The sequence below is a fragment of the Phascolarctos cinereus genome, unplaced genomic scaffold (assembly GCF_003287225.1).
Source record: "Phascolarctos cinereus isolate Bilbo 61053 unplaced genomic scaffold, phaCin_HiC Scaffold_3;HRSCAF=262, whole genome shotgun sequence".
NCBI lineage: Eukaryota > Metazoa > Chordata > Mammalia > Diprotodontia > Phascolarctidae > Phascolarctos > Phascolarctos cinereus.
The window spans coordinates 78,675,936-78,703,219 of record NW_027555736.1 but is presented as its reverse complement, the minus strand read 5'-3'; the positions used below and the strand labels follow the sequence as shown (position 1 = coordinate 78,703,219).

General features: G+C 38.6%; 1 protein-coding gene across 2 annotated transcripts in view; it reads left to right on the top strand.

Annotated features, from left to right (window-relative positions):
* Window positions 1-23,392, top strand: part of LGI1 (leucine rich glioma inactivated 1) — a 57,126-nt gene extending 33,734 nt beyond the window's left edge. For both annotated transcript variants that reach the window (XM_020964189.2, XM_020964188.2), the window contains 4 exons: window positions 16,072-16,143; window positions 19,853-20,022; window positions 20,555-20,719; window positions 22,198-23,392. In XM_020964189.2, coding sequence (XP_020819848.1) covers window positions 16,072-16,143; window positions 19,853-20,022; window positions 20,555-20,719; window positions 22,198-23,033 — 1,243 coding nt within the window. In that variant the 3' untranslated portion in view covers window positions 23,034-23,392. The remainder of the gene's footprint in view (window positions 1-16,071; window positions 16,144-19,852; window positions 20,023-20,554; window positions 20,720-22,197) is intronic.
* The last annotated feature ends 3,892 nt before the right edge of the window (window positions 23,393-27,284 follow it).

Below are 27,284 nucleotides of genomic sequence, written 5' to 3'. Positions count from 1 at the left end.
CAGGACACAGAACAGTTGGTCTGATTTACTGTACTCTCGAGATAGTACTAGTCACCATTAGCTTTTCTGGGAGAAGACCGTATCTTGATAGGGTACACTCACCCACCGGTGGTCCTGCCTTCTATAATTCAGTATTAGTACAGCCTCCTGACTGGAGACTGGGATGCTCAGTTCTATGGCCACAGGGAACCCAGGAACCAAAGATGCTTTGGAAGCCACAGTGAGGGCAGCCAATTGAAGGGCTCCTATATGACCTAAGCAGCAGTACTATGGTTGGGAAACCAGGATCTTGCCACGGTCACTGGAGTGTAGATGAAAAGAAGGACTTTCCAGCTGTCTCATGGCAGTAGCCTGAAGTGGGATGAAGGCTTTTAGCTTCTCCTCATTATTACATGTTGTCATATTAGCTAGCTGGGTGAGTTTGACAAGCTATTCCCTCCCCCCTCTCTGCCTCAGTTTCCTTATATATAGAATGAGCAGGGATTGACTTCTAAAGTCTCTTTCAAATCTAACATTCTGTAACTTTTTGATTCCTTAAAAGACAAGATATAGCTTTGAGGGAGTGAGACATAGGGCAAATAAGTTTCTTTTTCTTTCTTTCTTCCTTTTTTTTTGAGGCAATTGGGATTAAGTGACTTGCCCAGGGTCACACAGCAAGTAAGTGTCTGAGGTTGGATTTGAACTCAGGTCATCTTGATTCCAGGGCTGGTACTCTATCCACTGCACCAACTAGCTGCCCTGCAGATAAGTTTCAATAGGAAATGAGAATTTCAATAAAAATTTGTTAAGCATTTGCTATGTACTGAGAACTGTGGTAAGCACTAGGTAAGATTAAATAAGATTGCGAAAAAGGTTAAATAAAACATGATCCTCATTGTCAATTAATCTCAAAGTCTTATAGAGGAATACAGTGAGATGGAAAGAAGGGTGTATTTGTGGTGACTACACCAATGTTCAAATACCAGCTTTGCTCCTCACACTGTGTGACCTTGGATAAGTCGTTTAACTTCTCTACATGTCAGTTACCTCAGCTATCAAATAAAGAGGTTAAATTAGCTAGCTTCTAAGGTTCCTTCTGGTTTAAATTTCTGGAGATTTTTTTTTACATTAAAAACTGGAGCTTTTATTACCATTCTAAAATTATCTATGATTAATAAATTTATCAAAGTGAAAAAAAATCAAAAGAAACATTTTTGGGAAGTGAAAAATTTATAGTAGATTATGCATGTATTTATTTGCTGTGGCTAACTTCAAGAGATAAATCAATACATATTATACTAGGTAAAATACTTAATATTATAGACTTGAAACAAGTACAAAATTTTAACAGCTGCCCTGCTCGAATGAAAATTAAATGAAATTGACTGTCTTTATTATTTACGTGGGATACTGTGCTACTTTTTTCCCCCAATTTTTAAACCATTTTTATTTAAAGTTTTGAGTTCCAAATTCTATCCCTCCCTCTCTCCCTTCCCTCCCCTTCCCTGAGACAGTAAGCAATCAGATGTAGGTTATACATGTGCAATCATGTAAAACGGTCATGACTAAAAATTAGTCATTTTGTACAAGAAGACTTGAATAAAAGAAAAAAATGAAAGAAATTGAAAAATATCACGCTTCAATCTGTATTCAAACACTATCAGTTCTCTCTCTGGAGGCACATAGTATGCTTCACCATTAGTCCTTTGGGATTGTCTTGGATCATTGTATTGCTGAGAATAGCCAAGTCATTCACAATTCTTCATTGAACAATATTGCTGTTACTGTGTACAACATTCTCCTGATTCTGTTCATTCCATTATACATCAGTTCATGTGAGTCTTTCCAGGTTTCTCCAAAATTATCCCACTTGTCATTTCTTATAGCACAATAATATTCCATTACAATCATATACCATAGCTTGTTTAGCCATCCCTAATTGATGGGCATCCTCTCAATTTCCAATTCTTAGCCACCACAGAAAGAGCTGCTATAAATATTTTTGTACAAATAGGTCCCTTCCCCTTTTTTGGATGTCTTTGGGATATAGACCTAGCAGTGGTATTCCTGGATCAAAGGGTATGCATAGTTTTATAGCTCTTTGGGCATAGTTCCAAATTGCTCTCCAGAATGGTCAGATCAGTTCACAACTCCACCAACAGTGCATTAGTGTCCCAGTTTTCCCACATCTTCTTCAACATCCAATATTTTCTTTTTTTTGTCATATTAGCCTCTCTGATAGCTGTGAGGTGGTAGGTCAGAACTGTTTTATAAATTTCTGAAGATTTAGAAAAATATAAATACAAACAACTGAAATACAAAATGATTCAGGAGAGATATGTCAAGCACTAGGCAAGGTCCAAAGGGCGAAGAATTATTTCTTACTAAGTTGAGCATTAAAGGGTGGGGAAAATTTCAAGGGGAAAATGAACGTAGAGAGGGCATTTCAGGTATAAGGAGCAGCATGAATGAGGGCTTGGAGCATAGGATATCTGCGGGGGACAGTGAATAGTCCAGTTTGGCTTAAACATAATACACATGGAGGAGAGAAGTGTAAAAAAAACTGGGCAGGGCACTAGGCTAAAAAGTTTGATTGAATTTCTTCTGGCAATCTATATGGAGCCAAATAAGAGCTAAAAAGGTAGGGGTATGCCTTGGTGGGGGAACCAGAGGGAAGAGGGAAGAAATCAGTTCTGGAAGGACAGCCTAGGGTGTTGGCATTCCTAGGGCAGATAGGGAGAAGGAGTTACTAAAAGGGGTTGGAATCAAACATAAATTTGGTCAAAATTCATAATTTGACCCTGGGCTCTAGGGGAGGCCCTGTTAGCATCAGCTGTATAATTCCTTATCATTTTTAGCACTTGGCACATTTTAACTGAACAAGGTCACTTGTATCAGCCCTCCAGTCATTGAAATAGGTTATAGGAGAGAAGGGACCAGGGTTAGCACCTGCCACTATTTAGGGACAGAAGATTATACCAGAGAGGCTAGTCCTAAAACTCATGGCTCCTTCTGCCCTTTTCAGTCCCAGCACTAGTTAAGCTGATCCTAAGTTCATCATCAGTATGCTGCTGCTGCTGAGGCTGACCCAGAGAATAGCAGGAGAGAGGGAACAGCAAAGACCCCTGGACCTTAGCTACCATGGGCAGAATACAAACAACATGTGTAGAAACATACCTGAAAGTCTTAGGTCACCACTGACCGTCAGAAGATATTAAAAAGGAACAAAGGCAACTGAGTCTGGTCACCAAAAAAATCAAGTGAGGTGGACATCCCAGCCTCAAATTTAATTCACACCATACCATCTTTGGCTATAGACAGTTACTGATTGGTGGGAAGGACGAATCATATCTTTTTTAAAAAGCTACATGTCAAGACTTTGGAAAGGTTATCATTACCTGCTTGCCAAACTAGAGGCCCTCCTTCTCCCAGCTAGAATGTCTGGGCATAGAAAAGGCACTAAGAAATCACCGTCAAAGATCAGCACAGCCCAGTTCCTCGTTGATTTGCATTTTCCTTGTTTGATTCTTTGCTCATATTGGCTTTCTCAGAGAGGTTTCAGATGCCTTTTTGTTCCTGGCTTTGTTCTTATGTTTTTAGACTGGCTAATAAATCTATGAACTGGTTTTGCTTGCTGGAATTTACTTAGCTCTGAATGTGAGGAGATTATTAGCTTGCTCTTCATGCCAGTAATCTGCTATTATGAGAATTAACTGAAAATTAGGTGAGATTTTTATTCCCTTACAATTTCTCCTTTTGGCCAACATTTGAAAATCCTACTTGCTGAGGAGTGTTTCGAATTCTGTTGGCATTTTGGAACCCAAATACCCTTCCTGACTTTCTGCTTCAAGACTTAAAGCCAATCACAGGATTAGAGCTGGGAAGGACCTTGGAAATGAATCCTCTCGTTTTATAGATGAGGAAACTAAAACCCAGACACAGAAAGTAAGGGCTGAAACCCAGGACTTCTGAGATTTTTAATTGCAGGTTAAGTGTTCCTTCATTGTGCTCCTTCTGATCTTGTATTTCAAGGTCAAGGTCAACTTGTTTCAGGAGTTGATTTATGTTTTTATTTATAGATTTAAGTTTCAACCCATGTAGGCAGAAGAATGATGGTTCATTGATATAGTGACCTCCCAGTGGGGGACTCCCTGTACCAATGTAGATAAGCATCTTCTTTACAATTTATAGTCTTAAAGAGTTTCTTAGAGAGAGTGCTCAGAGTTTAACCAGTATACATAGAGCTGGAACCTGAACCTACCTATTCGAGGCCAGCTTACTATCTATTAGGCCATAATACCTCTTTTTCAACCTATTCATCTTAGACCTATTCTCCCAGCCCCAATGAAAGCAGACAATGGTAAGTCAAAGAAAATGAAGCTGTTGCCCAATGAGAAGGAAGACCTTGATTAAGGTGGCTCAAGGCTTGACTTGAATTGGGGTAGGAGGAAATGGGAGATTCCAAAGCTAACAAACTCAAGGCAATGGCCACTCTGTGCTTAGACCCAGTCTACAAGGGGCCATGAGAGACACAGAGACTAGATATGGAATTCACAGCCTGACTCTAAAGCCTTCCCAAGGAACCTGTCCGGCATCTTGAAATTTCATACCCAAATTAAAATGAGTTGAGCCAGTTTCATTTTTTTTTTTATATCTCCAGGGCCTAGCAAGGTGCCTGGAACATAGTGGATACTTAATAAATGCTTTTTGAATAGTTATCTTAAAAAGCAACAACCTTATCCCATCCTCTCATGCTTAATCTTCTAAACATGCCCTTAGAGACCAGTTTGAAATTAGCTTATGGCCTGTAGTAATAGCATCATACTAAGCATCCGTATGAAGCACTTCCAATCCCCATGAGCTATTAATAATATTTCCGAAGCTATCATATCAGGTAGGCCGTGATCCAATATTCTGGGGAGGAATTACTGTTGGCATATGTTTATATGTAACTTTTGGAAAGAATTTTTATCACCTTCCAAGTATCTACCGAACCTTTACCACACATCTAGCACTGCATTGGATATTAGAGGATACATAAGAAGTTTCTGTCATAAGATGCTTATCATCTCACAATTAATAGCTTATGTTTATATATTAGTTTAAGGGTTATAAAATGTTTTGCATACATTACCTCATTTGAGCCACACAACAGCCCTGAGAGTGAGGTGGGTAGATAGTGCAAGGATTATTTCCATTTTATGGATCAGGAAACTGAGTCTCATACAGGTAAGATGATTTGCCCGAAGTAACATATCTACTAAGTGTCAGCACCAGGATTAAAACATAGGTCTTCTGACCCCAAGTCCACAGCTCTTTCCATTTGACCATATCCTTCTCCCTCCCATCATCTCTCTCCCCACCCCATTCTGTCTATGTGAAGAATTCCCTGGTGAGAAAACTCCCTCCACTGATACAGGTCACATTTGTTAACTCATTTTAAAGAGTTGCCTGGGGGCACTGAAAGGTTAAGGGACTTGCCCACGGTCCTATTTTTAGTATAAGTCTGAGGCAGGATAGGAACACAGGTCTTTCTGACTCCAAGGCCAACCTTCTATTCACTACGACATGCTATGTGAACTTAAACAGAGGTGTACATAAATAGCTACCTGGAAAGAACCTGCTCAGGTCTCTTTTTTTTTTTGCAAGTGAGTATTTTAATAACCATTCCTGCAGCTGTAATGTCACAATGATAACTTAGAGAGATTATGCATGTTTAAAATGTTTTAGAATTTAAAAAGATTGCTCTTTAAGAAATACTGATTCAGAGAGATAAAAATGAGGACGAGGCTATCTACAATGCGGGGAAGAACAGGCCTGCACATATGGCTGTGGGCGGTACTTTCTTAACAACAGAACCCAATAGCCCTGACAGTACATTTTGGGAAACCATACCATTTGAGCTGGTCTGTTCTGTTCTAGAGGTGGGGAGAGGGATACAGCTGGTCCCATTTTCAGATCTGGATGATGTTTTTTTTTATTCTCATGTAAACAAAGAAAACACAAAAATAGAAGGAATCACCCTGATTCCTATTTGAAAGCAAAGGCTATCTGTCTGTGGACATTTGGCAATTCCACTGCAACAGTAAATTTAAGTCTTAAATAAACAAAGTAATCAAATGTCCAGTCTGGAGACAGTCCTGGTTCTGTATCTGTCGATCAATAGGTGTTTATTAAACATCTACTTTGTGCCAAGTACTATGCTAGGCACCAGAAACACAAACACAAAAGTGATTTAGCCCTGCCCACAAGGAACTTACATTCTAATGCAGAGTACATCCTTTTGCCAGGTAAGCACACATCTCCAATGGTTCTGCTTCAGGGCCTAGTTAATATTAGCAGTAGTCACATGCAAAGTGTATTGTTGCTTTGTGAACAGCCATGTCTAGGCAGAGTTGACATGGGTGCTTTCTAAATTCTTGTGTATAAACTAACTGATAATTAGTTAATTATAATATTAGATAATTATCAATTAGTTTAGAACAAGAACTAAAGATACATCATAGACTTTTCTGGAGCTTGAGGCGATTTTACAGGTCGCCTAGCCCACTTCTCTTGTTTTGTAGATGACATAGCAGGCCCAGAGAGGGGAAGGGATTTGCCCAAGGTAACATAGTAAGTGACAGAGCTAGGGCAGGGTTTTTGGTTTGGTTTGGTCTTTCCTATGAGAAAACGCTGTGTAATTCACAGCTGGTCATCTCCATCCTGGAGGCTAGAAGCAACTCGGGGCAGAGAAGAGCATCTTCTTATTTGGCCTAGTAGTTCCGAAGCAGAGAGGACAAGGGAGACTGAATCATTATTGACCTAAATAAGCATCTCTCTCTCCATATACAGTTTCTTGGATCAAGATGCGGAGCAGGATTAGAAACCGGTTTGTCATATATACTTAATCTAAACTGGCTGCCCAGGAATATAATTGCTTTATCTACAAGGTCTAACAGAAGAGATAGACAAAAGATTATTTTATATAGCAACTAATCTATGGAGTACAAAGCAAGAGGCAAGGGAGGAGGCAGTGTGCGGTACAATGGAATGAGAGCCAAACTTAGAATCCTGGCACCTGAGTTCAAATCCCAGCTCCTCCACTAACCAACTGTATGACCTTGAGCAAACCATTTAGCCTTCTTGGCCTCAGTTTCCTCATTTGTAAAAATAGAGGACTGAACTAAATGATGTCTAAGGTCCCTTCCAGCCCTATATTTAGGATCCTATGAGAAGAAATAATCGTAGTATTGACATATGTCAAATTTACTTTGGAAGCCATGTGATATTAATTGCATCATCCTAAGAGTCAGTCCTGGCTCTGCTACTAGTTCAATGTGTGACTCTGGGTAAGGTATCTCACTTCTCTGAACCTCAGGCTCTTCTTCTGCAAACCAAAAGGGCTATATATTAGATAATCTTTAAGGTTCCTTCCAGAACTTTCTAGGATTCTGTGATTTACCTTTCCTGGATTCCTCTCAGGTTCAGACAGTCTGTCAGTCAACTTGTATGTATTGAGCACCTACTGTGTACTCAACCCCAGGAAGTATCAGTAGTATTCCTGAAAGGTTGGGCAAAATAATGAGGTTAAACTACCATTCCAGAAGACTAATAGTAAAGCATGCTACCTACCTTCTGACAAAGAAGTAGTGGACTCAAGATTCAGAAAAGGAAATTTTTCAGACATGGCTAGTGTATAATTTGTTTTGTTTGACTGAATATTTGTTACAAGGGTTTTTTCATTTTTCTTTTTCCAAGTGGAGTTAGAAGGATCAGGAGGGAGAGACAGTAGGTGGAGATAGAGTAACACAGAAAGAAAGAAAGAAAGAAAGAAAGAAAGAAAGAAAGAAAGAAAGAAAGAAAGAAAGAAAGAAAGAAAGAAAGAAAGAAAGGAAGGAAGGAAGGAAGGAAGGAAGGAAGGAAGGAAGGAAGGAAGGAAGGAAGGAAGGAAGGAAGGAAGAAAACAGAAGGAAGGACAGAATAACAAAAAGCACAACTTCGAAAGTTACATGTTGAGAGGCAGTGCCAAGATGGTGGAGAAAAGGCAGCAGCTGAGCTTTACCCAAAACCTCTCTGAACACCTTTAAATGATGCCATAAAACAATTCTTGAAGTGGCAGAACCTACAAAAGGACTAGGTAAAACAATTTTCCAGTCAAAGACAACTTAGAAGGTCGGCAAGAAAGGTCTATTGCAGCTGGGTGAGAGTGGAGCCCAGTATGGCACAGGCTGTGCCAACACAGACTAGGCCCCAGCAAACCAGGAGCAGGCCTTGGGAGCTCCTGAATCAGCAGTGGCAGCAGCTATTTCTGGAGCTCTTAACCCATAGACATTAAGGAGATGGAACAACTAGTCAGAAGGAGATTACAGGGGTCTCTTTGCTAGCACTGAGGCAGGACTCTGTTGCTTTGCCTATACTCAGATCAAAATCACAGTCCTGGATAGCAGTCCTAGGGCGAGGAGGAGACTTGCAGCCACAGCGAACCCTCAATACAGTTCCAGGTCAGAAAAGAACCCTTGTGGTCCTTCATAGACCAGAACACAGGCCAGAGGAATAAGTAGTAAACACATCTCTCCTTAGATCATACCACCTTGGAAAGACTGAAAATTACAAGTCCCTAGAAGTATCTCTGAAAACACCTGAACAAACCCCCTGAAGCTTGGGATAGTGTGTACTCCACCCTGGAAGCAGAGCCCCACTTTAACAAAGAGTTAAAAGTCAAGAAATAGACTGGAAAAAATGAGCAAACAACAGGAAAAAAATTCTGAACATAGAAAATTACTATGGTAACAAGGAAGATCAAAACACATAATCAGAAGAAGATAACAAAGTTAAAGCTCCAATATCCAAAGCTTCTGAGAAAAATATGAATTGGTCTCAGGCCATGGAAAGCTCAAAAAGGATTTTGAAAATCAAGTAAGAGAATAAGAAAATTAAGTAAGAAAAATTGGAAAGAGAAATGAGAGTAATGCAAGAAAGTCATGAAAAAGAGTCATCGCGGCAAAGGAAATGCAAAAAAATACTGAATAAAATAACACCTTAAAAAAACAGAATAGGCCAAATGGTAAAAGAGGTACAAAAAGCCAATGAGGAGAATTCCTTGAAAAGCAGAATTGGCCGAATGGAAAAAGAAGCACAAAAATTTACTGAATTAAAAAACTCCTTAGAAAGTAAAATTGGCCAAATGGAAAAGGAAGTACAAAAGCTCACTGAAGAAAATAATTCCTTAAAAATTAGAATTGAGCAAATGGAAGCTAATGACTGTGAGAAATGAAGAAACAATACAGCAGAATCAAAAGAATGGAAAAATAGAAGACGATGTGAAATATCTCATTGGAAAAATAACCAACCTGGCAAGCAGATCCAGGAGAGGTAATTTTAAAATTATTGAACTATCTGAAAGCCATGATCAAAAAAATCACCTAGACATATCATCTTTCCAGAAATTACCAAGGAAAACTGACCTGATATTCTAGACCCAGAAGGTAAAATAGAAATTGAAAGAATCCACTGATTACCTCCTGAAAGAGATCCCAAAATGAAAACTCTCAGGAATATTATAACTAAATTCCAGAGCTCCCAGGGCAAGGAGAAAATATTGCAAGCAGCCAGAAACAATTTAAGTATTGTGGAGCCACAGTCAGGATAACACAAGATTTAATAGCTTCTACATTAAAGAATCCAAGAACTTGGAATATGGTATTCTGGAAGGCAAAGGAGTTAAGATTACAACCAAGAATCACCTACCCAGCAAAACTGAGTATAATCCTTCAGGGTGAAAAATGGTTATTCAATGAAATAGAGAATTTTTAAGCATTCTTCATCAAAAGACTTGAACTGATTAGGAAATCTGACTTTCAAATACAAGACCCAAGAGAAGCATAAAAAGGTAAACAGGAAAGGGAAATCATAAGGGATGTAATAAAATTAAACTGTTTACATTCCTACATGGGGAGATGATACTTGTAACTCAAGAACTTTCTCATTATTAGGGCAGTTAGTATATATAGACAGAGGGCACAAATCTGAGTTGAATATAAAGGGATTATATCTAAAAAAAATTAAATTAAGGGGTGAGAAAGAGGAATGCACTGGAAGAAAGGGAAAGGGAGGGGTAGAATGGGGTAAATTAAGAGGCAGCTAGGTAGTGCAGTGGATAGAGCACTGGCCCTGGAGTCAGGAGGACTTGAGTTCAAATCCAGCCTCAGATACACAATACTCACTAGCTGTGTGACTCTGAGCAAGTCACTTAACCCCAACTGCCTCACCAAAAAAAAAAATAGGGTAAATTATTTCACATAAAAGAGTCAAGAAAAAGCTTTTACAGCAGATAGGAAGATGAGGGAGGTGAGAGGGTGGAGTAAGTGAATCAGTCTCATCAGAATTGACTCAAAGAGGGAATAACATACACGCTCAATTGGGTGTAAAAATCTATCTCGTCCTACAGGAAAGTAGGAGGGGAAGGGGATAGGAGAAAGGGGGGTGATAGAAGGAAGGGCAGATTGGGGGAGGTGGTAGTTGGAAAAAAACCACTTTTGGGGAGGGATAGGGTGAAAGGAGAGATAGAATAAACAGGGTGGGAGGAATAGGATGGAGGGAAATACACTTAGCAATCATAACTGTGAAAAAAATTTGAAGCAAATTTCTCTGATAAAGGCCTTATTTCTCAAATATATAGAGAACTGAGTCAAAATTATAAAAATAGGAGCCATTCCCCAATTGATAAATGATCAAGAGATATGAACAGTTTTCAGATGAAGTAATCAAAGCTATCTATAGCCATATAAGGTGTTCTAAATCGCTGTTGATTGGAAGAATGCAAATTGAAACAATTCTGAGGTACTACTTCATACCTATTAGATTGGCTAATAGGACAGGAAAGGAGAATGACAAATGTTGGAGGGGATGTGGGGAAAATGAGACATTAATGTGTTGTTAGTGAAGTTGGGAACTGATTCAACCATTCTTTAGAGTAATTTGGAACTATGCCCAAAGGGCATACCCTTTGGCCTAGCAGTGCCACTACTGTATCCAAAAAGAGATTAAAAAAAAAAAAGGAAAAAGGATTTACACATATGGAAATATCTATAGCAGCTCTTTTCTGGTGGCAGGGAGCTGGAAATTGGGAGGATGTCCATCAGTTGCGGAATGGCTAAACAAATTGTATTGTGTGATTGTGATGGATTGCTATTGTGCTATAAAAAATGAGCAGGATGCATTCAGAAAAACCTGGAAAGACTTACATGAGCTGATGCAAAGTGAAATGTGCTGTGTACAAAATAACGGCAATATTGTAAGATGATTAGCTGTAAATGACTTAGCTATTCTCAGCAATACAATGATCAAAGACAATTCTGAAGGACTTATGATGAAAAATACTATCCAGCTCCAGACAAAGAACTGGTTGTGTCTGAATACAGATTGAAGCATAATTTTTTTTAAACTTTCTTCATTTTGGGGGGGTTTTTGGTCTACGTTTTCTTTCACAACATAACTAATATGGAAATATGTTTTGTGTGACTACACAGGTATAACCTATATCAAATTGCTTGCCTTCTCAATAAGGGCAGTAGAGAGGAAGGAAGGGAGAGAATTTGGAGCTCAAAGTTCTAAAAATAAATGTTAAAAATTGTTTTTATATGTAATTGGGGGAAAATAAAGTACTAAATCAATTTTAACAGAAAAAGAGAGTTACATGTTCAATTTCTTATATATTTTAAAAGAAAAGCAAGTGGTATATAATATTCATATTTTCATGTTCACACCTTTTTCTGAACTATGTTTTGAGAAATACCCATTATATGTGGTGTTTGTTAAGTTCAGGGAAAAAATTAACAAAATTATGAAATTAGCAAACTTTAGCTTTAGCAATCATTATTTTCTACCTCTCAGTAGTGCCCTTTCCCCATTTCCCCCTATCTCAAGCAACTAGGAGCCCTAGTATTCTCTCCCCTCCTCCCAAGAAAAACCTGACTATCAAAATTCTTTCCCTGAAAATAAGTTTTATAGTATCACCTCTCCCTATGGTATTTGATTTTAATTGAAAAAAAAAAGAGTGACTCCCTCAGTGTGAGATTCATAGAATTACAGAATTTCATTTTTGTGGGTACTGTTCATTTGGAACTTAATCTAATCCTGCTTGGTATTTATTATTTAATTCTTCATATGTATATAGCTTTGTCTGGCGCTCCATCCAAGCACTTTAGAGGCTAATCTATATTACTTGTTGATTTAAATTCGATGAGTTGAAATCTCGCAATATGTAAATTCCTCCCTGCAAGAGAGTTAGACACCTTTAGAAGCTACATTAACTGTCTTAGGTTGCTAGGATACTGTTTAATGTACTGGTTAGATACCTTTGGAAGCTATGTTAACTGTCTTGGGTTGCTAGGATACTGCTTAATGTACTGAAATGATTATTTATTAATGTTAATTTCATGAGCTGAAACCATTAGTGCAGCCGCCACAAGTGCCTAACTTATTCCTAAGTGCAGATCACTTTTTTTTAAAAAATGTATTTAATAAAAAAATAGGGAAGTATTCAGAAGTATTTACCTACATCCAAAATGGCTTGAAGCTGCTTACCGTCTTAAATACAGCACAGGATAAGGCATTTAAAACTGGTGTAGAAAGGAAGCAGAAAGGATAGATGTCTTCAAGCACCTTAGTTTAGCAGAATGTAACAACACCAGAACAATGCATTTGGCACAAAGATTTCTGGCAGCTAAGGCAAAAGGAGAAACATTCACTTATATCATTTTTGCTTTCATGACAACAGAAAGCGTGAAAATTCATCTTCAGAAGCAAACATTTTTTTTAGAGGAGAAATGAATCTTAGAACAAACGATACTGAGTAGGCAGCATAATGATGATGTCCTCAACCACAGTTTCACAAAAGCTGCAGAAATGCTGTTCAGCAGCAAGAGATTCATATCGACCCAACCACCTAGAAGAGTCAAGGGCAGAACATTAAATGCCAACTTAGTGAAGGTATTTCTTCAAGGAGCTGAGATAATGCAGTTTGAGTATTTGACTTTCTAATGGCCTGACAGAGATGGAGCTTGGAAAATCCAGATGAGTAGATAAGATAACATATCCATTAGACTCTTTCAAATATCAGGTGTCTCAAGTGAGCTCAGGACAGTGATTAGATCTTCTTCCATTCACAATTTTTGCTGGAGGAGCAAAAGCTATTCAATCTCAGGAGTACCAAAAGGCCACAAGGAGCGGCTCATGCCCCCCATTAGTGCAGCATGATGCCCATAGCAACTTTGTCCTTGCTGATTCTCAAGCTTGAATCTCAGACACTTAGAATATCTTTTATAGTTCTTAGTATTTTTGCAAGACCGTGAATCTGTACCAGTCCAGGGGATTCTCACATTGCTCCCTTCAAGCCTAGACTGACTTCTTATCTTGAGATTTCCCAGAGCATGAGGGTTTGAACCTATGCAAAGAATGCTCACAACCAGCCTACTCCAACTAGCCTTCATGTCACCAGTTGGGATTTCTTGGCGAGCCCTGGCTAGAGAGAAACCAACAAATTACCTCAGACGTATTCTTAATATCTGTACCATTTCTCCAGGCCCACTCAGGGGCAGGAGCAATCACAGACTAATATTTGGGAAGTTTCTGCCGCAACAGGAAATTCTCACGTAAGGTAGGGGGTCAGAAATAAGCATCATGGAGAAAACCCAAAAGGGTTAACCAGGATACAGGTTGTGGAGCTGAAGGGCCAGAGGCAAAAAGTTTCCCGAGTGAAAAAAGGTCCAAACCAAAGTAAACAAAATCTAAGGGGGCTAATGAGAAGAAGGTCCAGGGTCAGGCGGTAGGGTTTTAACGCCAAAGTAGACAACAGTGGTGGGGGGTGAGGGGAGCAGTTCATGTTTAGCAGTTCTCTCGAACTTACTACACTCAACGTTCTATAGGCACATACCTGTCGTCCATATCAGGCCATGTGTCTCTAGGTCCATTTTCCTCCTCCCTTCTGTGACTTTTCTTCAGCTAGATAGCCTTCACATAGAGTTCTATGAAGAAAGCAATTTCTAAACAGCAATGTATGATAACTAAATCCACTACCCTTGATCAAAACTCCAAGAAAATCTGTTTATTCCAAAGCATGCATGCATATTAAGAAAAGGATTCTTTTCAAAGACATTACTTTTCTGAGTTGTAGAAAAACCTTCATTCATTTATTCATTTAGTAGGCATTTTGTCAATGCCTGCTAAAGACATGACAATTTGTTGGGGCTGATGGTTTTCAAAATGGGTGGGTGGTACAGCATTACTTCCACAAATGCAGTCAATCTCCATCTTACAAATGGGTTGTGTCCCCAGTTTGTCCATAAATTAGTTGTTTGGAGCTCAGAGCATATTTTCTCTTAGAAGCAATGTTGTAAATGGTGGATAGGTTCTGAAGCTAGCCCACAAAAAAGCCTACTGAAAAAAAAAGTCATAGAAAACAATAGTGTTGTAACTAAAATGAAACAGTAAGACTGAGTAAGCAATAATTTTATTTATTTGTTTGTATGTTGATATTTGGCAGAAAAAGAGGTTTACTTAGAAGAGGACAAGGAAATAGGATTTTTAATGGAGAATCTGAAGGGAACATCAGGGCATTTTCAAGGGCTTTGGCAAGCATTAGTTCTTTGTCTTGTCCAGTTTCTCTTCAGAATATATCACTTTCTTTGCCCTGATACAGATGTCTCAAGAACATTCTATATTTACCAGCCATGATGAGGGCAGGGAATAGAGTCACAACTGGAAAGAAAAGGAAGCAGATATTTTTCCTTAGGATAAAAGAAGGAGGAAACGGGTTCAAGAAGTGTAAGAAGAAATTGCTTGATATAGTTAGTTGAATCCTGAGTCATAAAAAGAAGAGGGATTATCATATGTAGCTATTCAGAAGCCTCAAGGAAGAAGAAAGGAGGTGGTGTCCTCCTGACTAAGAGGTGATGGACTAACATGCAGAATGAGGCGCACATGTTTGCTTGTGCCAGTATGAGAATTTGCTTTGATTATGTTAATTTTAAGGGCAGCTAGATGGCGCAGTGGACGGAGCTCCTGAAGTCAGGAGGACCTGAGTTCAAATCCGGCCTCAGACCAAACATTTGACACTTGCTAGCTGTGTGACCCTGGGCAAGTCACTTAACCCCATTTGCCTTTTAAAAAATGATTATATTAATTTTATTACCAGCTTGTTATTTTTTCTGCAGCAGGGGTTGAGAGAAGTGGGGAAGAGAAAGTAATAATTGATAATTTAAAATACAAAATTCAATTTTTTAAATTTTTAAAAGCATAAAAGTGGTGTGAAAGAGATCTTAGGTTAGACAGTTTCCTGCACTAGTCAACAGGCAGTGCCATTAGTTTCCAGAGTTTAGTTTCTGCATAGGGAGACAAGGTAGTCTACACAGGATTACTCAAAAGGTAGGTTTTTATAACTTGGGGAAGAGCTACACTACAAAACATTCAAGAATCTCAGAATGACATCATGGAATTTGTTCCAGGATACACTACTATATTCATATTTGTATCATATTTGAGATGACATGGTAAATAGAGGGCTGGACCTGGACTTAGGAAGACCTGAATTCAAATCCAGCTTCAGACATTTAGTAGCTGTGTGACCCTCAGCAAAGTCACAGCTGCTATCTGCCTCAGTTTCCTAATCTGTAAAATGGGGGCAATAACAGAACCCATCTCCCAGTGATGTTGTAAGATCAAATGAGATGTTTATAAAGTTCTTTGCAAAACTTAAAGTGCTATATAAATGCTAGCTATCATTATTATTGTTATTATTATTATTCTTTTTTCTATAGGATGATCACATCCAATAATCATTTTCTACCATCTTATATAAATGCTAGAAATGGTGAGTGTGTGGTGAAACAAAGAGGGTAGGAATTAAAGATGCAATAGTAGAACATATCTTAGCAGGAAAAAAAATGTTTCAAGTCAATGTATAAATAATGGAAAGAATTGATATTATAATGATATGATGACGATCATAACAGACCTTTTGCCTTCATAGCATTTCATCTTTATAATGATATGTCATTTGAATATCACACTTATTCAGACTGATTGGAAATTTTTCTTTCTTTTTTCCTCCAGGAGTCTTGCAAACAACAATCTCCAAACACTCCCCAAAGATATTTTCAAAGGCCTGGACTCTTTAACAAATGTGTAAGACATCAGCAAGTATTAATTACCAAATAATAATGAGAAAACTAGGTTTAGATAATTGTATTTATGTTGTACTACAGTGTTTGGTCTGACTTTTTTTTAAATAAATATTCCACAATCTTATTATTCCTCATTGCCATTAATAACTCTGAATACACAACATAAAAACATTCTTCTAATCTAGTGAACCTACAGAGGAGTGAGGAAAACTGGCCTACTACATAAAGATTTTTTTTCCCTAACGAGAGACTCAGGAAGGTGGACAGAAAAAAACTTGAAAGGGATTCTGGGAAACTGATATCTTAATGATGAAAAGCTAATACCATCAGTTATTTGACATAAAAATAGTTGGAGAGCAGTGCAGAGAAAGTAACTTTCTGATTGGGAAAAAAATCTTTAGGTTTCATCTTTAGGAATCTGACTTAAGCTCCAGGAAGGGAATTCTATTCTGGACCCTGTCCCAATAAGAAGTCTTTTGAAAACAGAATAAAACTTCAGAATGAGGCGTTTTTACACTAAGAGGATAGAGCTTTTAAAAAATAACATAATAGCAAGGGGTATAGCTTCTGTAGGCCTGGAATTCAGTAAAAATATAATACTCCACTTCACTTTGTGTTTGATTTCTACAGTATAAATAAAATATGATATTAAAACAAGCAAAACAGTATCTGAGACCATGATAATCCATTTGCAAATCCTATGGCCCTATGATCTGAGGACCTTTAGAATATAAAACCAATTTTTACTTCACTGAGTATAGTGGTAAAGCATTTACTGCACCAGCAAGCCAGTGATGAGGCCCACATTAACTCCTTCCTACTATTCCTACCCTTAGGTCTGATTCAGTCCTAAATCATCTCTAGGATTTTGGTCCAAGCATATAGTAATTTATTCTGGTCCATATTGATCCCCTGAACCACAGAATTTTCAGAAGACTGTGTTGTTTTCGGAGATGGCTTAATAGTTGGAAATTGCTCCACTTGGCTGGACCTAGGAGTCCAGACAAGTCTGAACATCCTATCTAACCCTGGAACAGATCCAAGAGAAGGTTTGAAATCAAGTTGGCCTCCTAGGAATGTCTCAGTAATGAGTTAGGTCTCATAGGGTCCCTATAATTTAAGTTTATATTTCTGGGACTAGCCCAAGGCTTGAATTACTCTTGGGGGGCAGGGAAAGGTACTGGGAATATTTGCTTCACTGGGTGCCAACTGCAATAAAGAGGTAGCAGAGTACCTTGTTTAGTTCTTAATTACTAAAGCATCAGAAAAACTGACCCAGTCTTTTAGGAATCCTCTGGATCAGAACTGACCAAGGCTAGCCTGTTTATGATCAATACTCCAAACCAGTATATCTGGTTTTCATGTTACCAGCTAAGAAATAATTTTTGCAGAAGAATTGTGGGGTTTGGGGAATGGGGGAATGGGGATGGGGAAGCTCATCTGAACTTCTTCCTACTACTCTAACATTCTGGCTCTGTCAGAAATAATGTGTAAATTATTATATTATAATAATGAAGACAATTGTTGAGTAGCATTCTAAATTCTATGGGAAGGCATTATTTTATACAGTACCTCAGAATTACAAATGATTTGGAAATTAACCAATTATATGGAGCGAAAAGTAAAGAAATATAGTCCAAAGTCAAGGGTCATATTTTAACATGCAAACTGAACCTGATCTAGCCATATTAATCAGCAACAGGAGTCATCAGAACATATGACTAAACATTCAGAGAGTCTGGAAGTCCAACCCTGTACCCCACCTTGACCTGGCCCTGCTGTCTGCTTCACCTCTGGTACTAGGATCATGGGATCATAGCTTCAGAGCTTAGAGATCACTGAATCCTAACCCCATCATTTTAAAGATGAGGAAACAGTGTAGGACAGTTTAAAAACTTGCCCAGCATCAAATAGCTAGCAATTGTCATAAGGCGGGATTCAAAATCAGGTCTTCCTGACCCCAAGTCCAGTGCTGTTTCCACTGTGTAACACTGCTTATCTTGTTACCCATTTTCACATATAGATCTATACCTATGTCCATTTTAGCCCCAGCCCCACACTCCCATCTTGACCTCAGCCTCAGCTCCACCTCCCCTTTTCCTTCCCTCAAACAGTTATTTAACATGCACAACATTGCCAGGGATTCTTTAAAGACCTACCACCTCATCATTGTGGGTATTCCCTCCTCAACATAGCTCATAACTTCTTCCTCCATGTGTGACTGTTTTTGAAAAATCATCCTCTGGTGGTCTGATGAACCTTTCCAAACTTAGTTTGGGTGGTCCTCAGAAGACAGATTATAATATAATCTGTTGCTGAATCTGGACTAAATATCTTGGAAGCTTGGTGGGACCTTCCAGAGCTTGCAATCTAATGTCACAGCCTTTAAGTACCCATGATAAGACATGGGAGCAGGGAGCAGGACAAGAGTTCTTAACCTGGGTCCATAAAATTATTTTTTTTAATATTTTGAAAATTATATTTCAACATAATTGGTTTCCTTTGTAATCCTATGTATTTTATGCATTTAAAAATACTATTTTGAGGAGTCCATAAGCTTCACCAGACTGCCAAAGGGGTCCATGGGATCTATGACAGAAAAAAGGGTTAGTGGACTAGGACTGTGGAGGTAAAAAAAATGAGTAAGACACATTTCTTATTCTCCAGTATCCTAAAGCTGAGCAAGAGAGGAAAGACATAAACACAAATAACTAGAATATGAGGCAGGGCCCTATAAGGGCTATTGACAACATGTTATGGGTGATCTGAGGAAGGAGAGATTGCTTTCAGCTGGGCTAATCAGTTGAGGCCTTGTGAAAAAAAAAGGTAGAATTTGAGCTTAGCTATGAAGGATAGATGTGGTTTTGATAGCTGAAAAGGGATCTCTGAGCCAAAAAGTGGTCCAGATATACCATAGATCCAGATGATTAAGAATATATACCTATATATACATATACATATGGTTCTGTTATATAGTTGAAAAGAACTTGAGTTATACTGCATAGGTATACTTGAGTTATACTATAGCTGCATTAGCAGTACAATTGTGTGGAAGGAAATTCCCATTCAAAAACAAGGACATTTGACTACATTTGTCTCATGGCATGATTGAATATATATATCTATAAGACCAAAGAGAACAAAGAAAAAAGAATAACAAATAATTCATGTAACAACGTGTTACAATATTCATTGCATTCTCTACCCATGTAATGAGGGGGAGGGTACCTTGGAGACTCAAGGAGGAAGGCTGTGCTCCCCAAAATTATGGCTCAAGAGGTTACATCCTTGCATCCTTCTGAGCCCAGAAGGAGAGAATCAAGCCCAATGAGACTGAGAGAAACCCAGGTTAATTTGGAGTATTTGTTTCTGAATCTGTGATTTCATCAGTCTAAAGGGTTTCTGGTAAGGAAAATCCCACTATTAATGTAGGTAGATTGGTAACTGGGCTGTAACTTGCAGTCTTGGAGAGTTTCTTAAAGGCAGTGAGAGGCTAAATGACTTGCCTAGAGTCAGAACGTATCAGAGGTGGGGGCTGCATCCAGGTATTTCTGAATCCAAGGCCAGACCACTATTCACTGCCTCCCTGTCCAAACGAAAGAGCTACACCAGGATAGAGATGCCCTGTACAAGTCCCCTGTGGAAGTATAATTAATCCCCATGGAGGTAGTGTCCTGGTACAGCAACAGCAGCTGAAGTTTGTTTTTCAGGGACCTAAGAGGGAATTCGTTTAATTGTGACTGCAAACTGAAATGGTTAGTGGAGTGGCTAGACACCACCAATGCAACAGTTGAAGAAATCTACTGTGAAAACCCACCAGAATATAAGAAGCGCAAAATCCGTAGCCTCTCCTCGAAGGATTTTGATTGCATTATTACAGGTAATGTATTCAAATCCTCACACCTCACCAGATAAATACCAGGGCTGCATTTTTTTTACATGTACAGGGTTGATTTTCCCTCAATGTGAAAGCTGAATAAGCAAATTAATTTTTTTAGTTTAATTTTTTAAAATCAAGAATAATAATAGTTGATGTTTCTATAGGATTTTATACTTATAAGATGTTTTAACATTCATTTGATTCTCATTATAATTCTGGGAGTCAGGTAATACAACTACTGTCTTCCCTTTTTTATAGACAAAGAACTTGCAGCTCAAAGATGTAAATGGCTGGCTGAAGGTCACACAGTTCATTAGGAGTAGAATTGGGACTCAAATTCTTTGCTCCTGAATTGAAGGCCAATGTTCTCCATTTAATTTAAGAAAAAATAAGATTACTACTTAAATGTATTCCTTTAAAATAAATGAATATATTCCCACTTATGGTTTTTTTTTGTTCTACAGAATTAATGACTTAAGGAAAATGTTTTTCCCAGGCCTTTACCTATATCCCTGTTTATATATTTTTGCAGAATTTGCAGCATCTCAGCTCCTGCCCTACCAGTCTCTGTCTATAGACACTTTTACTTATATGAATGATGAGTACGTAGTTATTGCTCAGCCTTTTACTGGCAAATGCATTTTCCTTGAATGGGACCATGTGGAAAAAACCTTCAGGAATTATGACAACATTACAGGTATGTAAAGTTTTCCCATATTTGGAATGGCATATTTTAATGCCTGAGCCCAATTCAATTCAATTTAGGTCAATGTATATTTTTTTTAAGTAAGTACTCTGTGCCAGGCACTATGCTAAGAGTTGGGGATGCAAAGGAAGAAATCTAAATAGTATTTGCCATCAGGAAGCTTGCATTTCATTTTATTGTGAGTATGGAGGGGAAAACTGTTAAACTTCTAACAGTGTTGACCTGCAGATACTTAACAGCTTTTCTGGTGATTCTCCTGAAATGTGCTTAATGTGCTTAAATACTCTTCCAAATGTTCTATTTTCTTTTCTCTGCTTCCAAGGGGTATCCAGACCTCCCTGGCACCAGCCACCTATAGCAAGTTGCACAGTCATGGACATACTACTCCCCAAATCAGTTGGCTTGCAGCTTATCCCCAAATCCCCATGTAGCTTTGAGTGACTATGGGATTGTCCTAGGGGATCAGGGTAGTTCTTTGTGGGTAGTGCCATCTTCCTTTACCTTGGACATTTCCCTCAGGGTCCTTCATTTTTTTAATGGAAATTGGCTTCATGACCCTCTAACACAGAGGTGGGGGACCTGTGGCCTTGAGGTCACATGTGCCCCTCTAGGTTCTCACGTGCAGCCCTTTTTTTCTGTAAAATCTTCACAGATTTTTTTCCTGTAAAACTTGGATTCATTCAAAAGGCCACACCCAAGGATCTAGAAGGCCACGTGCGGCCGTCTTGATTAGGTTTCTCCCCAAACTGCAGATGTACACAGCTGTAGAACAGTCTATGAAATACAGAATTCTGTGTACTGGGATTGAACCAGAAAGTTCAATTTTAGATAAATGAAAACTTCCTCCTCACAAAAAGATTGGAAATTATGGCTGTAGCCCAGGAGACAAGACTAAGCCTTGAATGGGTACTTTGCTATGATTCTGGGCATCCTAAGCAGGCCCACTATTTGACAACTTGAACTTTTAGGGTGGCTCTGGAAGCCATGGGGACCCCATGGAGACTCCTGTCTTAGGCCCTTCGATTGAATGACAGGTTATGGGAGTGACAGCTGAACTCTCATATTTCAACATGAGTTAAAATGAATGAATAAATAAATATAACATAAAATAAAAATCCATCAATTAATAAATGAATAAACAGATAGCAACGGGAAGATAGATACTCCTTAGAATATATAGCCTTTTGCCATTCTCCTTCTTCAAAATGTGAAAGACTAAAGCTCCCACCCTATCTATGTTTGTACAAACTGGATGTGATGGAAAGATTTATTTGTTAACAAAAGGGTCCTTTGTATGGCAGGGCTGAAAGCTCTAGATCACACTGCTGTAGTGCTGTAGAGATGGACCATGAAAAATAAGACTAACAAAATCTCTCAGTCTCATCTTATTTGGTCACAGCTGTAGAGGCAAACTCATCTATCACTTGGTTCCAAAGATGGTACTAATCCTATATTTATCTTTTCCCCAGGAACATCTACCGTAGTATGCAAGCCTATAGTCATTGAAACTCAGCTCTATGTTATTGTGGCCCAGCTGTTTGGAGGGTCTCACATTTATAAGAGAGATAGTTTTGCAAACAAATTCATAAAAATTCAGGATATTGAAATTCTCAAAATCCGAAAACCAAATGACATTGAAACATTCAAGATTGAAAACAGCTGGTACTTTGTGGTTGCTGACAGTTCAAAAGCTGGTTTCACTACTGTTTACAAGTGGAATGGAAATGGATTTTACTCCCATCAATCATTACACCAGTGGTACAGAGATACTGATGTGGAATATCTGGAAATAGCCAGGATGCCTCAAACGGTCAGAACACCCCACTTAATTCTATCCAGTAGTTCCCAGCGTCCTGTAATCTACCAATGGAACAAAAGCACAAAATTATTTACTAATCAAACTGACATCCCTAACATGGAAGATGTGTATGCAGTAAAGCACTTCACAGTCAAAGGTGATGTATATATCTGCCTGACAAGATTCATTGGTGATTCCAAAGTAATGAAATGGGGAGGATCGTCATTTGTGGATGTACAAAGGATGCCATCCCGAGGATCCATGGTGTTCCAACCTCTTCAGATAAATAATTACCAATATGCAATTCTTGGAAGTGATTATTCTTTCACTCAAGTGTATAACTGGGATGCAGAGAAAGCAAAATTTGTGAAATTTCAAGAGTTAAATATACAGGCACCAAGATCTTTCACTCATGTGTCTATTAATAAGCATAATTTTCTCTTTGCTTCCAGTTTTAAGGGACGTACACAGATCTATACACATGTCATAGTTGATTTAAGCGCATGACACATTCAACTCTGTGGCTGCAGTCAAAAACTCTCTCCAGTTAAGTGGACAGGATGAGCTAAGTGCATGATGACTCTTCTAATCATACTTCCAAATGAATGCCTTTCAAAAGTCGAGATTGCTAGAGCCAAGCATTACCAGTATCTTCATCTTTAACTGTCAGGTCTAGTGGTATTGGAAGTTACCTTTTACACGACAGATTTAAATTGTTTAACTGGTCTTTGCCTTGACAATGTGTAAATATGTGTGCAATGGCATCTGTTATTATGAGAAGAAATATTAATATGTACTTTTCTGTTTATTTATTCATGTGTTCAGAAACAACTGCCAAATAAAATGTTTACATTTTCTCTTTCACATTCCAAATGTAATTATTTACAAGATTTAATGATTATAGTGTCTCTCACATAGCAGTTGCTCAAAAAAAGACATGTTGAATGAATGAATGAAACATTCAGATCAGTGGCATGTTGAGGAAATAGTCATAGTATAGGGCTATATTTTTATCAAGGGTTTCTGGTATTAATATTGAATTCCAAGATAAAAATATCAACATGAGCTATCAATAACTTCAGAATAGCTCTAGGTCATTTGGAGTTCAATGTCACAAGCTGCAGAAGAACAAAGCTTGTAATATATAATAGAAAGCCTGATTCAGTTGAGACCAAAAGTGCTTTCAGGCAGGAGGGCAGGTTGGGCTATCTCTAGTGCTGAAGAACCACAGAAGGTGACCTAGGTAATAAATAATATAATATAATATAATATAATATGATATGATATGATATGATATGATATGATATGATATGATATGATATATATAAACTGGGAGGATACAGGACAAGGAGAGCTTTATTTCCCATCAAGAGAGGTCTTCGATGCCATAACAGAGTCTCAAAAAGTGGTATCAAGAAGAATGAATAAAGCTTATACAGGGAAACATCATGAATGCCAGAACAAAGGCTTTGTCCTTCAACCTGGCTAATTTCTGAACACACCTTCTATATTCTCCTTCAGTTAAAAATTCTCTGTCCTGACAAGTTATAACATGGTGCTTTGAGGCACACTGGTCTGTATTTCATAATCTGGAACTCTCTCTGGGAATCTTGGAATACTTCACAGTATAAGGTAGCTAACTCATTGAAGCAAAAGTATTGTTCTATTTCACAAATCCCTCCCATAGTACCTTACACTCCCCCAAAGAGTCCACAGTAGTAGTTAAAATCCTTCCTTTGGTGTCCTTGTCACAATTTTTAGGCATTTCTAAAATTATCAGTCCTTTTTGAGGGTCCAGACCTCCCATAATTGGTTGGACTTAATGCTTACACCTATCTCTAATACATAGTTGTACAATATACCTTTAGTCTCACACCTGCATTGGTAATTGCAACAGCAGAGAAAGTAAATCCCTAAACCCTAAGTCACTCCCTCAGCACCCCTTCCCCCATGAGCTACCATACTCTGCACAACTGATCCAAGTTCTTACAACAGAACTCAATTCTGCCCTTCCCCACTCCCCACCTTCATTCCCTGTGCAAGGGAAGAAAAAAAAAAAACAAAGGGCAGAGAAGCTTGCTCTGGCTGGAACTGCAGTATGGAAGTACCCTGCACTGCAACAGAATTTAATCTGAAGAAGAAACTGAGACAGGATGCCAGAATGTGACATTGGCTTTGAGGTTCAGCCTTCAGGTTAACAGCTATTAAGGGAGAACGAGTCAGAAAGTGAGTGATAATGGAATATAAGGGACAAAAACACCCTAAATTATGAAAGATCTCAGTAGGAAGTAAATTCGACTAAAGAGCATATGCAATAAACAAGAAGAAAAACATTAATAATGGAAGGGAATATGGAGGTCAACTAAACAAGTCCAGATCAGCTAAACAAGTTGAGAAAATGAATCCACATCTAATGAGGCAGAGAATCTTGCTAATTTCCAAGTTTCTGAATGGTTTAAAAAGGAAATAAAAAATTGCAAAAGCAGAATTTAAATTCTGAATAGCAGAAATAATCAGCAAAATAGACAAACTTGAATCCGTGGTGGCAAACTTTACCAAAAAAAAAACAAGAGAGGGAAATATCAGAATTCAGCTTGTTTTGCCCTATTGAGGTTCCGACTTGGGAACATCAGCTTGTCTCAAATTCTCTACAGATATGTAAAAGGGACCCTCGGTTCCCAGACAATTGCTCAGGCTGACAATATGTCCAATACAAGACAAGCTTTATTTTATCTGAAAGAAAATACGTCACACAAAAGACTCACGCCCAAACTCATGAACAGACAAAATAACTCTCCTTCCCTCACTTGTAGGTTTCCATCTTCTCAAAGGAATTATACTCTCCTCTTGACTTGGTATTACTTTAAGTAAACTCCCTGGAAGAGGGAGGGTACCAGAGGGTTGATTACTTTTTCCCCAATATGTTCACATAACTCTCAGGAGAAGTAAAGAGCAAGAGTCAGGTTCATTCCTGTGCGTCATGGGCTCTGTCTCTTGTTTCTCTTTAACTCCAAGCTACTGCTTGGTTCCAGTTTTCTCTTTGGTCTTAAAACTAGGCATTATCCAGTAATTACTATGAAATTTGATTATGATCCGAATCTTGGAAGCATAGCTAATGCACAAAAGAAGTCAACTTGGCTAATTACTTTCCATCTCGGAACCTCAGCTTCCCCACCTATAAAATGAGGTTGGACTAGATAAGGCCCTAAGGCCTTTCCAGTACCAACATCTATCATCCAGAGCTGAACAAAATACTCTCAGATATGATCAAGCCATTGGATGGTACTTCTTACATCAACATAATAAAAAGCAAGGGGGACATTGAGAGACCGAGCAATGGAATGGTTCTTTAGGCTCTCCTGATCTACCTGCTGAAGAAGATCTCAGGCAGGCTGATTTCAAGCCTAGCATTGCAAAAAGACTGTCAGATCTGGGTTCTAGTGCTTGATCTGCTATTCATTGGACATGTTGAGACAGAGAGATCTCAAGGCTAGGAACACTGAGCCAACTCTAATAATGTGAAATTTAATAGGGATAATTTTAAAGTGCTACACCTGCATTTCAAAAAAATTGACTTCACAAGTGCAAGACAGGGACAAGAATGCATGACTGCATGACAATTTGTCTTAAAAAAAATCCAAAGGTTTTAGCGGACCTGCAGGCTTGATGTGAAACAAGGCTATGCTTTGGCAACTAAAAAAGACAATGCAGTCTTGCATTGTGTCCTAAGAGGCATAACTTCCAGGAATAAGGAGATCATTCCACTGTAGTCTACTGAGTCAGACTATAACCAGAGGACTGTGTTTGGCTCTGGATGCCACAGTTTAAGAAGGAAATTAATCAACTGGAGAGCATCCAAAGGAGATTCAACCAAGATGGTAAAGGGCCTTAAGATCACGCCATCTAAGAATCAAATGAAGGGTGTTTTCATCCTGGTGAAAAGAAGATTCAGGAGGGACATGAGAAATGTGTTTGAGTGTTTGAAGGGCTGTCCTGTGAAAGAGGGATTAGATTTGTTCAGCGTGTCCCCAGAGGGGAAGAACTAGCCGCAATAGGTGGAAATTCTAGAGAGGTAAATGGGCTTCACATGAGGAAAAATAATCATTCTTAATGATTAATGAAATACTAATTCTTCATAATCAGACCTATTCCAAAGGTGCCTCTGGAGGCCCTCAATAGGAGCCTTTTAGCAAAGAATGGATGATGATTTATTTGTTGGTGTATTTTTCAGGTGTGGATTGGACTTTCCCAACACTAAAATTTGGTGATTCGTCCTCTTCTCTCCAGGAGAGCACCTACTACTGCCTGCTGTCTGTGAACTCCTTCTCAGGGTCCACAGGACCAATATTTCAGTAGTGTCTGCCTTCAATATTCCACTCCTAAGTTTCAGTACTGGACCACAAACAAGAAGTTTCAGGAAAAGGTCTTTTCTGTTAACTACAAAACAAACTGATATCTTGTCTAAGAAAGATTTCTGACCCCTCCTTTCAGGTGCAGTATCGGCCTCTTGAGTGGCCCTGAAAGGCAATGAAAGACCAAAGGATGTCATGATTCTTTAGGCTGCTGTGACTTCCCTGCTACAAAATATGGAAATTGGGTTGATTTCCCTTTCTTTGAGCAGAACTTCCATGAGCAGTACAAACATGGGGCTACAGAAAAAGCAGTGGACTCAAAGACCTAGGTTCTAGATCTCGCTCTATCATTAACTTGCCATGTGACCTTGGACAGCTTACTTTCCCACGATGAGCCTCTTTGCCC